Raw genomic sequence first — 14,660 nt, 5'->3', positions numbered from 1 at the left:
TTCCTCTTCTGCTGGTTCCTCTTCATTTTCCTCTTCTCCTGCTTCCTCTTCTACTTCTTCAGGCTCTGCAGGGATTTCTTCTTCAGCAGCATCCTCCTCTTCTGCAGGCTCTTCGTCAGCAGGTTCATCTTCAACTTCAGGTTCTTCCTCTTCAGCAGGTTCCTCTTCTCCCTCCTCTTCTTCGTCCTCTTCTGCTGGTTCCTCTTCATTTTCCTCTTCTACTTCTTCAGGCTCTGCAGGGATTTCTTCTTCAGCAGCATCCTCCTCTTCTGCAGGCTCTTCGTCAGCAGGTTCATATTCAATTTCAGGTTCTCCCTCTTCAACGGGTTCTTCTTCCTCCACCACTTCTTTTTCTTCTTCTGCCGGTTCGTCTTCATCAGCAGATTCTTCCTGCTCGTCTGCTTCTTCGTCTCCTACATCTTCAGGCTCTTTATCAGCAGGTTCGTCTTCAACTTCAGGTTCTTCAACGTCTAAATCTAGCTCTTCCTCTTCAACGGGTTCCTCTTCCTCCACCGCTTCTTCTTCTTCTTCTTCTACCTGTTCTTCTTCTTCAGCTGATTCTTCCTGCACCTCTACTTCTTCACTATCTAACACTTCTCCTTCATCTTCTTCCTCTCCTACATTTTCTTCTTCTGTTTCTTCTTCTTCTTGTACCTCTTCCTCCTCTTTTTCTACTTCTCCCTCTTCTTCTTCCTCGTCTTCATTTACTTCCTCTATATGAAATACCGCTTCAATCGGTTCTTCTTCACTTACGTCTTCTTCGGGATTTTCAACTTCCCCATCTTCCACGTCATCCTCTTCATTTTCACCCTTACTATCCACTTCATCCACCTCTTCTTTCAGTTCAAAGTCAGCAACACTGCTGTCCAAACTTACCCTTCGTGGTTGGTCCTCGACTTCATCTTCTTCCTTATCCTTGCTCACTTCATCTGTGACTTCAACTATTTGCTCTACTTCAACTTCAGCCATTTTTTCGTTGTTGTTGTCGGTTTCAGGTAGATTTGTTGTTTCTATAACAGTTGAACGCGTTTGAGGTTGTTCTTCTTCTTCTTGATACTCGATTGCCTTACTCGCTCGATGTGGCCAAGTAAGTCTGTTTGTGCGAATACCGTATGGAGATCGTTGGCGCACACTGGTACACAGATGAAATGGAAAAGTGTGAGTTTAATAAAAAGAAATAAACCAAAAGTAATAAAAGCAAGAACAGATTTAGGTATAACAATAGTGAATTTGAAGAAATCACAACAAAATAACAATTGTGGACGTTTTTTGCTGTAAGCTAAATCCATAGAAATGAGCTGGCGAAAAACCGAACGTGCAATGAGCTAAGCTTATTGTGTGCCAAGGTTTTATTCCGTATACAACATTTTATATTGTCTCTGTTAATAATTTGTGAAAACATTTTTTTTCGAATTCTAAAAAAGTTATGAGATTTGGTTCAATGGATATTTTATTTGATTCCAATGTTAATTTGTTTCCATCCAAAAAATTTAGATAATATAAGTATAATAATAAATATTTTCTTCCATTTAATTCAAACTAGTCCCATCAACAGTTCCTGGTTGGGGAATACTAGTACTGGAATACATAGCACATAACATAGAAAGGTAATAACATCCCAGTTCTGACTCTGAAGCAGTCGAAAAAGTCCTCTATTCGAACAATAATGTAACACTCCCTATTGTAAGTACGATATCAAAGTCTTCTAAAATTCAATGGGATGATGAAATGTGTAATTTAGAGTTGTGTTTATACGAGTGCTTATGTGGATTTTGCTGAACTTTGTAGATTACTATGGGTTAGATTTGGTATTCAAGAGCTTCGAGTACATAAGTTTGTTGATAAAAAAATGTCTGGTGTTTTTTCAAAAAAAAAAAAAAAAAAAAAAAAATATCTACCATGAGTGCTTCCGAAGTCTCTTGTTAAATAATATATTAAATGGATACATTTTTCGTTGTTGTCGTCACCTGATCATTGTTTTTCCTGTTATAAGGCCTGAATATTTTCTCGTAGAATAATACCGTGAGTGCGTCGCAAGTCTTTTTCCAATTTAACAAGAGACGTTTCGATGCCCTTGCGGTATTATTCTATGAGACATATCGAAAATATGCAGACTTTGTAACAGCAAAAGAATTGATCACGTGCCCGATTGTGATCTTGATTAGTTACTTAAACTCAATATTGAAATGAGTTATTTATTTTAAGCTTTCGTTTTCATTTTCAACACTCGATTTGATTAAGCAAAATTATAATTTTTTATTAAGAAAAAATATTATTATAAAAATTTATAACATACAAATTCAAAAAATAATTTTTAATGAATTGTTAGAAATTAAGCAAGACTTTTTACGCGAAAATATTTTTTATTATTATCGTTTTCAACTAAATTTCTTCTTCAGAAACCTTTTCACAGAACTTTTCCAAGTGAATGGTATACTGTTTAAACAGAATCTTAAAATAAGGAACCAAACGACTGTATCCCAGAGAATGGCGCACGAGCGATGGCAAAACTTGTTTCGCGTATCTACTTTTGCTGATATGAAATTTTGCAAATAAGAAACAATGTATGTGACTTTTTAACTGGACGTCTGCGCGAACATAAATACATACATATGTATATAAGTATGTATTTAGTATTTGCACTTAAATAAGTATTTACATGTATTTGTTACTACGCACACATGCACTGTAAACACATGGGCTTGGCCCCGGCTACATACGTATCGCTATATGTATACATATACATATATGTATGTATGGATATAACAGGAAGAGCTAGGACACAACAAAACTCTTTTAACTTTTAATTTGAAAAAACAGAAAAATTAATATTTTTTAATTAAAAGATTTGTAGAAACATTTTGCGATTTTTTGGTTTAACATTTTAGATAAGATACGCACAGACACACTCACACATACACACTATATATAACAACTAATTTCCTTTTGTCACAATTTGCCAATTTTTTTTTTTTTGTTAATTTTCCAAAATGTATAATTTTGTAGAAATTTAAACAATAAAAAAAAGGGGTTCACCTTGTTTGTTGTAGTCACACGTTTGTTGTGGTTGCTTGCTTTTTGGCAATTATTTACGCGTGCATATGCTTGAAAGCTTGAGCGCCTAATTTTACTACACAATAATTAGTGGAAATTATGAATTTCGCAGAACGGTAAATGTTTGAACCAAAAACAAAGAAACAATATCACTATATGTACATAAATATATATGTTATATATATGTATGTAATATTCTTGTCTGCAACTATACCGACTTCGCGATATTTAACGAAAATATATACACAAATGTAATTTAGTATGAATAGCGGCAAAAACAAGACGATACCACAGAAATGCGTCCGATTCCAGCGGGTTGTTGCTCTCGAATACGACTCGAACGAGTGAAGTTGGAGCAACTTAAACTATTGCTTTGCGGCGGGTTTGCCGTTACGGCAGAGAGCTGCACCTCCGCGCAGCGAGCAAGCTGAATCAGACACAACAACAGCAATAACAACAGTGATAAACACAGTGACAGCAACATTCACCATATCAGCAACAAAACCGCACCAGCTCACCCATATATGCATATGCCTCTTGTGTGTGTGTGTGCCTGTGTATATTGGGTAGGTGCGTGGCCGGCAAGTGAGTTGGAGTAGATTGGAGCGTGAGCAGAGAGCGCTGTAGAACGTCAGTGGAGTATCGCGATAACGAATACCGGCACTCCATGCTGCACATACACACATACATCCATGCACACGAGCGCATTTGTGCACGCTTGTATGCAAGTTTTACATACACTCACACATACATATGTACATAGTATATGGTGTGTGGGTATGTGTAGAGCAAGTGACTCAAAATGAACACTTGGTGTGGCGGCACTCAAACAGAGCTGTTAACAAATAAAAGCAAAAACAAAGTGGTAGGTGAAAAACGACTGCTACAACTCGCAACAGAAGGAAAAGAAAGCAGAAAACTTTGCAACGCACAAAAAAGGCAGTAAAATTGACAGCAAGTCAGCAATAATAACAACAATAACACGAGTGGAAGAACAACGGCATGCTGCACGTGTTGGTGGTCAAGTTTGAGCAGTTGCAAGGAATGATTTTTCTCGCCTAAGGGTTAACCAGATGCTTGCAAGTGGAATATCATTACATACATATGTATGTATGTAAATGTATATGCAGATTTGCATTTATTTGCTTTAGAATTAAAAAATATAACACAGTTTTATTAATTTTTATAAAAACAGTTGTTGTTGGATGCGAACTCTTTAGTTAATAGCTTTTTTTGATCATAAAAATTTTTTTTATAAAAATCAATTCTTCCTTAAAAGGAAACAAAAACTTTCAGGCAATCCACAAAAAGTGGCCAACACTTTCGGTTGATAAAAAGCTCGGAGAACGGAGACTCACATAGACTGTAGAGTTTACGTTACATGTAAAGGTTGTGATAATCCTCATATTTAACTTAAATTATAACGTCTATCGAGAAAAGGTTTCTTTAAAACTTTCAAAAGGTATAAAAACTTTTAAAACTATTATTAATTATTATTAATATATTATATTTATTAATTTTAATTAGTTTTTATTCTAAAATGACATAGCAGCGCATAGGTTAGTTCCTTTGCGAATATTTGGAAATTTCTGTTGTCAGGCGGGGTAACCTGATGTTATTACTAATCACAACCTAAAGGATAAAATCAAAATTTAAAATTCACCAGCTGACGCAAATATTGACGTATAAATGTATGTACAAGTGTAAGTATACAATGACACTCCTGCTTGTTAACATAGTCGCATTCACTCTAAAAGGCCACTGATTGTAGTTGCAATATGTAAATTTGTGTTGGAGCGGCGAGCCCTAACGGAAAGCTGTGCCCAATATTGAGTCATTTGACCACCAACTCTGACGCTTATAATTGACTTACGTAATTGATGTTGCCAACCCATGGAAATTGTGGAAATTTTCCGTCTCCTTATATGGCAGAAATATATTTTGGTTTTTGAGTAGATAGATATATAGTATGTATATTTGAGAAAGACATAATGTTTTGCCAGATCTCACTAGTTTAAGGTATAGTTAATATGTAAATACCATAGTATCTTAGAGGGTCTTTCCAAAATTTGATCAGCTATGAAACGATTTCATTCTTAACAGGTAAGGAAAAGCTAAGTTCGGGTATAACTTGCAAGAATTATGGCCAGAGAACTATCTTAAAATACATATTACTTTTTAGTTATATGAGTTCTACTATGAGTTTCCACCCGATTTTCATCATTCTAAGGAAAAATATGCACCGTTGTAATAAAGACAGAATCTACCAAAGGTATCTCACATATGGCCGATATACGCGAAAGTTCTAAAATCTTTATATTACTTAGGTATATGGAAGCTAAAGGAAGTATTGACTCGATTCAACTCGTTTGCAACACACAGACATACTACTAACAGGAAAGCTTTCTCTCTGAATTTCAATTATACATATGTATATCTCATATATTGGCCACGCCCACTTTTTTACATTTTTTTTTATCACAAATGCCCCTTATCGGTGCAAAAATGAGCGTCGACAAAGAGCCAACATTAAATTTTGTTTTGAAATTGGTAAAACTTTTACCGAAACGTTTCAATTGATGAAATTGCTTATCGCATAGCAGAACGCACGAGTGGTTTCAACGTTTACAAAGTGGTTGTGAGGACATAATGACGATCAACATGTGGGCCAATCAAAATCCGTGATCACCGGAAATTCCATCGAAACTGTGCGTGAATTCATCAAAAATTAGCCAAAGTCATCATTGAAATTCATGGAAATGGAATTTAACATCTCCAAAACATCGATTTATCGCATTTTGACCGAACATTTGCGCTTACGACAGGTATGTGCACGGTTTGCTCCGCAGAAATTGACCGACTTTGTATGACAGCTACACACATATGTATATGCTATAGCCAATTTGTTCGGAGATTGCGCCCTTGTCTTAGGCAGTAATCTGTGCCAAATTTCAAAAAGATAATTTGTCTAAAAAAATGGTTTTTCATAATTAAAATTCCAAATTCAAAAATATTTGAATCTTGTATGGAAAAATATATAAAACAATTTCATGTTAAATGTTTTAAAATTATTAAAAATTATACTAAATTAAAATTTTTTAACATTTTCTTCTTATTGATTAATTGCTTTTCTGAAAGCTTTCAACTGCACGATTTCCTATTTGGTCAGATGAGAACGTAAATTGAGCGAGTGATTTATTGAGTGAAAGTAATTTGAATTCCACTCAAAATCCTCCAAGGGGTCATTGTCCAAGCGTGATAACCCTGTATTTTTCAACCCACATCAATATTTAGTGGATTCCCGCATTGCAGACGCCAGGCTTTGCTTATGCACACAAAAACATACAAACACACACATGTATACTCGTGTGGAGGATAGACGCCGAGTGTTGTTTGCATTTGCAGTCGCTTTTAGACATGTGTCTGTGCATATTCATCAGAGAATTTTTGTACTATCGGAACTAAAAATTTTCAGTCTGAAAACACAAACACACTCTCGCACACCTATACATACGTGCTTTTCTATAGTGTATACACACACATACATATTCATATATGCAGTTAAAATTGAAGCGAGATATTGTTGTTGCTGTTCAATTTTGGAGACATGCAATACATACAAATGTACATGTATATATTTGCGTCTGGCTCTGATAATGAAGTTCATCATATTCATTCTGTGTTGGACGTTTGTCGTTATTATTGACATTTTTATGTTTGTCGAATACTTTTCTTTGGAAATAGTGGCGGCTTTAATTAATAAAAATTCAAGTGTTTATTTACTACTTAATTGTAAAAGCAATAAACAAACGGATTTTCAAATACTAACAGTTTATCAATGAATGGTTATATACATATGTATGTAGCCATATGAGTATATGCAAAGGTCGTTAAATAATATTACAAATTATTTATCAGACTGAATGAATCTTCTTCGGGTCCAATAATGAATGTCTATTAGATTAGATTTTCGAATTTATGTATATATGTAATATTGTATGCATCATGATCAATATTGCATATTACTATTTCAATTTGCAACTGATTGGTGGCGGTGAAAATCTCGATATCTAATTTTAAAATTGGAAATCACCAATCGTACGGAGTAAAGTCAGCCTGATGTTCGAAACTATTGATATTAGTTACATATATGGGGAAAAGGACAAGTTTTTGCCCAATTTAAAACATAAAGATACACTCTCATGATGTTGGAGTCCGAAAATCTTTATATTATTTTTATGAGGGCTAAGAGAAGTATTAACTCTATTCAATCCATTTTTGAAACACATAATTACTATACGAAGACAATTGTATATCTCACACATTGACCGACATTTTCGGTCAATTGTCAATTATCCATACTGGGGTCCGAATACTCGATACCTAGAGGCTCGAGCAGTTTTCGTTGGATGAGGACAATTTTCGGTCGTAAGGTGCCATACTCTAAGAGCATTATTCGTGAAAATTTTTTCTCCATAATAATAATTGCTTCTTGATTTGTACACTGGAAAAGAAAGAGCCAGATGGAACTTAAAATTTTGTTGTTTGAGAAGTGGGGATCGTTGTTTTCGGATTTCTAATAGTTTCGCACTGTGGTATAAGAATATGAGGAGAATGCTTCGTACGAAATTTAGTCGAAATCGGGAGGTCAGGTTCCGAGATATGTGATTTGTCTATAGCGTATTTAGTTCTTGATTTATGACGATTTTAGTAGTTTTGAATAGTACCGTTATGTAGGGAGTGAGTGGGATTTTTTTCCGATTTGACACTGTCGGTAGCAGTTCTTAAAAATGTGTGCCTATGGAGATTGGTGATTGTAGCTTTATTGGCTTAGGAGATATGTACTTTAAACTTATTAGAGGGCGGGGAAACGCCCACTTTTTAAAAATTTGTTGCCCATGGGTACCCCCTGCTACTGTGATCCCCTGTGTGAGTGCACTTTATACGTTTTCGGTTGATAACATTTGTGTGCGTGGCAGTGGCCCCTCTACGAACTGGTAATTTTTTTGACTAAGGAATGCGCATACCAAGTTTCATGAAGATTTATCCAAGTTGTAGCTTGCACGGACGTGCGGACAGACAGACAGTCATCCATATTTAACCAGCTTCGTCATCGTGATTATTTATATATACATAACCCCATATCCACCTAGATTTAGATTTTAGGTTAGGTATAAAAACGGTCAATTTGTCTGCAATGAAACTGTAACCCCGTTCACAGATGAATTTCTTATAGCTTAAAGGCTGTGAGAACATCTTTTTCTCAGTTTCGATCAATTACTTTGTATAACAGTTATCTAATATGGTGCTCTGATGTCGGCATTTTGACAAATGAGCAACTTTTTGGTGTGAAAAGAACGAGTGCAAATTTTTGGAGCGATATTTCAAACACAGAGGGACCATTTCGCGTATATACAGAGAGGTAGATAAACATGTAGACTGGTTAAATCGACTCAGCCCGTTGATCATTTATATGTGCATATACTTGTACTTTATAGAGTCTCCGAGGTCCCTCAAGGGTGTTACAAACTTCGCGGCAAATTATACCCTTTTCAGAGTATAATTAGCAGTGAACTTTAAAATCACGCATAGTTCTGGAAACTATACAATTATTAATTGATCCAGGGGCAAAGCAGATGAAAGAATATTACAATCCGATGATCTTGAACTTATCAGCTCGTGAGAGAAACATAGTAATATAATGAAACTAAATCAAAGTTTGAACAAGTTCAATAGCCAGACAAAAGATGTGGCATTTGACCATAAAGGTGTTTATTTTAAGTTTCACTCAGTAAGACGTATCCAGTTCAGTTAACAACCACATTTTCAATAGAAATTTTCATTTTAATTCGATTGGGCTAGCGCATTCTTTTCTTCCCCTTTAATTATTACGGTTTTTGCAATATATTATATAATATTTAACAAAGCAACAAATCGTCAGAAAACAGTAAGTCCAAAAAGCATGAAATGGATTGACGTCACTTTCCTCAGAGTCTACGCCTATCTTTAGAAGGGTGCAACGACGAGCAATAAAATGCTGTTCTGAATGCTTGGCCTGATTTAACAAGTGTTTTTCTTGCATTAAAGATAATCATATCTGTGTTGAATATATCTTATCAATCACACATTTGCTATCTTACTGCTTTTAGCAAAGAGTTAGTCATGAGCAAAACCCACACCTATAAACACCTATAAATCGACCTAATAATAATGACCTAAATAATGAAATAATCACAGATATATGTAAGAGCTAAAAAGCGGAATAGCATGGAGAAAATTATAAAAAGAAGAAAAAATATTAGACATGTTTTTTTTTATAAAAAAAGTGCATTAAATAAAACAGATATTGAATTAATTTGATTATTTATTAGTAATGCAATTGCGCTTGCGATTAAATAGGAAACGATAAAATTACTCACGTTCTCGATTGATTGATGGTTGCCGTAAACGAAGTGCTATACTCGTACTTAACTTCCGATTTCAGATTATAACGTCGCTTCATTTTATTTTTGCTAGCGCTTTGTTTCCGTATTGCCTTTTTTCTAAAGATGAGCTTCAAAATTAGTGTCCAAATAATTTGTATGAAATTGTCACCGAAACCCAGAGTGATCTTCACTTTCTGTTATATTCGAAACAAGATACAGTTATACGCGTAGAGACACGTATTGCTAGTATAAAGTACTCACACCTCTGACAACTGAGTGGCGGAAATAGCTTTTATATCCAATCCTGATAATACACTCGATTTGTATTTTACATACAATTCGCAAGCATAGGGACTGGCTGCCGAATTTAGGGTTGAGCGCTTTTGTGTAATTTCTGCGCTGCCTTGGAAACCTTTTGCACTTATCCATATTGACTTTTTGTTATCACCGTTTCTCGTTCTGTGATATTAATTGTTGGGAAGTTCATTAAAAACTCAATGAAAATTGTTGAATTCAAACAATAAGTAGTAACAAATTATTTGTTTTTTCATTGAGCGCAATTGAAATGATCAAGGCTTGTCCTGTCTTCTTAGAGAATCAGTTGGATGTAAACGAATAAGGTTGAAATTTACTTTATATTTGTAAAGGACTGTTCACTAAGTATTAGCGCCCAGCAATATGAAGTAAAATTTTAGGGTAGAAATAATTTTCTTGTTGTTGTAGCGTGCAATTTACCTCAATTATACTAGGGATTAATATACATACATACGATCTAAATTACACTTTTCGTAAAAATATATAGAAATCATACAGGTTTATATTGGGTAGTCGAAAAACTCTTTTCGTATTTCTAATCAAACTTCAACTTATTTGTTTATATTTATAATAAAGTTCAATGAATCAAATATGTATTTTGGTTGACCACTTTTTGCCATTTTCCGCTAGAGACATTATTCCTTCAGTTTAGAATTGTATGGTTTCTCGGCAAAAAACTGCGAAAAGTAATTTTCACAAGATTCTCTTGAAGTCAACTTTACTCCATAAAGGGAGTTCTGCATTGACAGCAACAAATGGTAGTCCGGTGGTGCAAGGTCAGAGCTATATGCTGGATGTATCAAAACTTCCCAGCCAAGCTCTCCAGGTTTCACCGAGTCATCAAAGGTGTGTGTACTCTAAGGTTGTTCAGATGGAAGACGAATCCCTTTCTGATCAGCTTTGGCCGTTTTTTTCGATTGCTTGTCTCAATGTCATCAGTTGTTGACAGTAGAATGTGGAATCAGTCGTTGGACCAGGCTGGAGCTGTTCATAGTGAATGATTCCTTTTCAATACCACCAAGCACTCAGCATAACCTTTTGAGGCGTCAATCCTGGCATTGCCACCATTTGTTGAGCTTCACCGCGCTTGGACCTGTATCGCACATTGTTGTCGCATTTGATGCACTTTTCGTCTCCTGTTAACATTCGTCTCAGAAATGGTTCGATTTCATTTCAGCAAAGAATCGCAGATGTTAATTCGGTCCATTAAATTTCTTACAGACAATTCATTTGGTACCCAAACATCGAGCTTCTTTTTGTATCCTACCTTTTTTAAATGGTTCAAGACCGTTTAATGATGAATGTTAAGTTCCTTAGCGTTGTCATGGGTGCATATGTGCTGGTCAATCTTTTCCATAATTTCATCGACTTTTTCAATGATAAGCCGACAAGAGCGAGGTGCATCTTTCACATCGAAATTTCCAGAGCAGAAGCGAGTGAACCATTGTTGTGATACACGAATTGATGCAGCATCTTCTCCGCAAACTTCACAAATCTCATTGCATGGCATTATTCCTTTTTTTATACCAAAATTTCAAAATATAGCGAAATTTCTCATTATTTTCACTAATTTTGTGAACACCTGTAACTTTTTTTCAAATTCGCCGAATTTAATTTTTTTAGTTAAATGAAGCTAAAAATCTCACCTTTACAACACTATACAGTATGGCACAATGTGATTGGTAGCACTGGAGATATACGACTGCAAAGACATCTATTGACAAAATACGAAAAGACTTTTTCGACTACCCAATATATATCAGCATATATCTTAGCTTACCGCAATTCTTACATTTTCCACATTTTTATCAGTACTTTATTTATTTTTTTTTATAAAAATGTTCACAATTTCGTTAAAGATCACCGATTACTTTTGCCTAAAACTCGTGCCTAAAAGTATGCTACGCACATTGTATTGCAAGCAAATTAAACAAACGCTCACGCTGAAAAAAATTATTTTTGACGCTAATAAACACAAAGCGATTTAAAAAATTTGTAAAAAAAATCATTGCTCCTTTCCCAATTCACATTCCATATGTACACCGCGCAGGCTGCCAGTCCAAGCAATGATCTTCTGATAGTGATCGATATTGATTTTCGTGATGATATTTGCATTTGCCTGCTCCCGACGCAAGTGATCGATTACCATTTGGCCACGTGTGTGAATACCAGCCAATTCAACGGTAGCATGATGAAGCTCATGCTCCATCACCACTAAGTGGGGGAATAGATAAATGGCGACAGCCAGCGCATCGCAAACCAACCAACGTTTCACACCTCTGGGCACTAACAAGGCGCGTTCTACGCGATTCAAAAGCTGGACGAATGGGTTCTCCACTGTGCCAAGTATATTCAAGCGCCAATCCTGTGCGAGGAAGATGAAAGGGTAAAGAGAAACGTGAGTAAGAAAAATGTTAATAATATATTAGGTAAACACATACAAGTGTAATACGAAAAGCCTGATCGTCACATGTTTCCCAGGGCAATATAGTAACGGGCGCTTCAACGTTCTCGAAAACTATTTGTGCAGCTTCGGGATCCATCATAAAGTTAAACTCGGCGCTTTTAGTGGTGTTGCCTTTGCCTTCGTTACAAATAAATTTATATTACAAAAAAATTGTGTAAATTTTAAATTTAGACCATTAACCTCTGTAATTGCCGCCCATTATGTATATTTCACCAACCTTATATAAGAATTTTGAACCATACATACTTATACACATGGCAAAATTAGTTAGCGGCCCCACTAACAAGAAGTCCACCTGTTTAGGATACTGTTATGTAAAGTTAAAATATATTAAAGAAACGTTTTCGCTCTCTTTCGAAATTTTTTTTATAAATTTACCTTGCAAACAAACTCATACATCGCATTGACTGCATGCTCCGGTCGCACTAAAGTCAGATCAACCGGCTGCTCATGCTGAAGATCGCCGAAACCGTCCTTACCCACGAAATACTTGGGGTTCTCCCAGGGCCTTGACTTAAACAAATTACTACAACCTTTGAAAACTGGTATCTAAGTGTTGATAAATAGTTTGTATATAATAGCTGAAGTTCCAAAATAGAATTCTTCACTTACATCATTTCTATTGACTACGTCCAGCACTCTAAGCGTGTTGACCACAGCATGCTCAACCGTGGTATTGCCCTGTACGCATGTAACGCCGATGATTTCAAACTTCTTGGGTGAATCGGTTAGCTCTTGACGATTTTTATATGCCTGCTCAGCTTTGATGAGCATCATCAGACCCCACGCATCGTCGTTACCCACATCGCAATCATATACTACATACCTTCCCATATTTGTTGTTACTTTTCAGGGTGTAATAGTTTCTATTATGAATTCCGAGAACGTCTGTATTTTGCTGTAATCAGTTTATTACTAAACATCTAGTTCTCAGCTAAGATTTTGTTTAAATCACTAAAAAACAAATCTTTCATTTTCGCATATTCATAGAAAGCTTTATATGTATTTATATGTATGTATATGCCTTAACTGATCTCTTATCTACATTTACAAAGCGACAGAATCTCGTTCATTTGTTGTTATTTGTGGTTTTGCCGGATTTTGTTGTACTTCAAGCACCTTTGGAATTATTTTTTGTAATGGGTTATATACATTTTATGTTTGTAAAAATAAATGTTGCAATAAACTGCACTGAGTCAATTCATGAAATAAGTATGTCTCATATCATATCTTATTTGATTTCAGTTTTGCATGTAAGAGTATCTGTAGTTGAATTAATTAGGCTCTCTACTTGAAAACTCGTCTCAAATGATACGAGAATTAAAGAACTTCTTTGTTCCAATGCTACAGAAAATCAATAGTTTAAGAAAATTGGGTTATATATCATATCGCCATGCTTTGACGTGTTTTTTTCGGTTTCCGCTCGCTTTTGCCACAATATTCGGCCAATTTATTATCTATTTTCTGTCGTAAGCATAGAATGAAGACAAAATGCTTTTCGCTATTCCAACGATGTCAGTAATATTTTTGAGTATTAATTGAGCACCAATTCCTTCAATTTATGTACGCGTTGATCATCAGTTGATGTTGATGACCGTCCTGGACGTGGTTCGTCATCAACGCGTTCTCGACCCTCTTTGAATAATTTGTAGCATTCAAAAAGTCTTGCTTGTGACTAACAATTTTTACCGAAGTCTTTTTCTAACATTATAAACGTTTCGGTATCAGAAATTTGTAACTTTTTTTTTAGAAAATGTGCTCCTTAAATGAGCTCTTCATTGAGAATCCACTACTGTCTTAGATATAAAGTTAAAGTATAAAATTGAGCAAAGAAATATTTAATAACAATCTTCACACTTCTTTGAAATTTTTTCGATTATTTATTTCTTTAGCTTTATTTTCTACAGTAGGTCCCTGAAATACCATAGTAAAACAATTTTTTTTAGAAAATTCTTTTTTTTATTCACACTTTGTCCTTTGCTCCAAAATTGGCCTCAATTTCAGCGATCACCGCTTCATTAGACAACAAATCCAACAATGGGTGATTTAATTCTAGTAGGACCATCTATGTGTTAGCCCGGGCTTTTCAAGTTGTTTTTAGTTTAAGTAACTAAATCCTTTTCGATTTTGCAATTGTTTCCAAACCATTAAAACTAAAGCTTCCATGACGTGTGTAAATCATAGATTATATTTGTTTGAAAGTTTTCGAAGTAAGACAATTAAATAAATACTGAAAACTTAATACAATTACATATTATTTTAGTAACTTACTTGCATATTGCCAAACAGTTTTTTTAAGTGAAAAAGTTTACAGAAATATAATATTTAACAATAAAGCAACTCCTTAACCGACTTAATAAGTACACAACCAAAACAAGTTCTTGTATGCCAAATTTATA

At 35.0% G+C, this 14,660-nt stretch overlaps 3 protein-coding genes across 3 annotated transcripts in view; all 3 read right to left on the bottom strand.

Moving 5' to 3' along the window:
* Positions 1-3,400, bottom strand: part of LOC108975861 (coactosin-like protein) — an 18,891-nt gene extending 15,491 nt beyond the window's left edge. Inside the window, exons 1-2 of the mRNA XM_018944647.1 lie at positions 3,037-3,400; positions 877-1,132 (exon numbers count right to left, since the gene is read on the bottom strand). Of these exons, the coding sequence (XP_018800192.1) occupies positions 877-969 (93 nt within the window). The 5' untranslated portion in view covers positions 970-1,132; positions 3,037-3,400. The remainder of the gene's footprint in view (positions 1-876; positions 1,133-3,036) is intronic.
* Positions 3,401-9,405: 6,005 nt separating this feature from the next.
* On the bottom strand, positions 9,406-9,908 carry LOC108975772. Its single transcript, XM_018944486.1, has 2 exons — positions 9,741-9,908; positions 9,406-9,673 (listed from the first exon to the last, which is right to left on the bottom strand). The coding sequence occupies exons 1-2, from the start codon at positions 9,906-9,908 to the stop codon at positions 9,470-9,472; spliced, it is 372 nt and encodes a 123-aa protein (XP_018800031.1). The 3' UTR covers positions 9,406-9,469.
* Positions 9,909-11,582: 1,674 nt separating this feature from the next.
* Positions 11,583-13,176, bottom strand: LOC108975807 (inosine-uridine preferring nucleoside hydrolase-like). The gene is made up of 5 exons (XM_018944539.1): positions 12,874-13,176; positions 12,640-12,810; positions 12,442-12,568; positions 12,236-12,378; positions 11,583-12,159 (listed from the first exon to the last, which is right to left on the bottom strand). The coding sequence occupies exons 1-5, from the start codon at positions 13,093-13,095 to the stop codon at positions 11,800-11,802; spliced, it is 1,023 nt and encodes a 340-aa protein (XP_018800084.1). The 5' UTR covers positions 13,096-13,176; the 3' UTR covers positions 11,583-11,799.
* Positions 13,177-14,660: the final 1,484 nt, after the last annotated feature.

Source organism: Bactrocera latifrons, unplaced genomic scaffold (genome assembly GCF_001853355.1).
Source record: "Bactrocera latifrons isolate USDA-ARS-PBARC rearing strain unplaced genomic scaffold, ASM185335v1 scaffold_7, whole genome shotgun sequence".
Lineage (NCBI taxonomy): Eukaryota > Metazoa > Arthropoda > Insecta > Diptera > Tephritidae > Bactrocera > Bactrocera latifrons.
The sequence above is the reverse complement of the archived record's forward strand: the minus strand, read 5'-3'. Positions and strand labels throughout refer to the sequence as shown.

Bases quoted from the DNA above. Each gene is read 5' to 3' on its own strand.
- LOC108975772 (XM_018944486.1), bottom strand. From the start codon at position 9,908: ATGGATAAGTGCAAAAGGTTTCCAAGGCAGCGCAGAAATTACACAAAA. The intron at 9,674-9,740 runs GTGAGTACTTTA...CGAATATAACAG, and splicing joins GCCACTCAGTTGTCAGAGGT to AAAGTGAAGATCACTCTGGG.
- LOC108975807 (XM_018944539.1), bottom strand. From the start codon at position 13,095: ATGGGAAGGTATGTAGTATATGATTGCGATGTGGGTAACGACGATGCG. The intron at 12,811-12,873 runs GTAAGTGAAGAA...ATCAACACTTAG, and splicing joins ACGTAGTCAATAGAAATGAT to ATACCAGTTTTCAAAGGTTG. The intron at 12,379-12,441 runs GTTAATGGTCTA...TTTGTAACGAAG, and splicing joins AATGGGCGGCAATTACAGAG to GCAAAGGCAACACCACTAAA.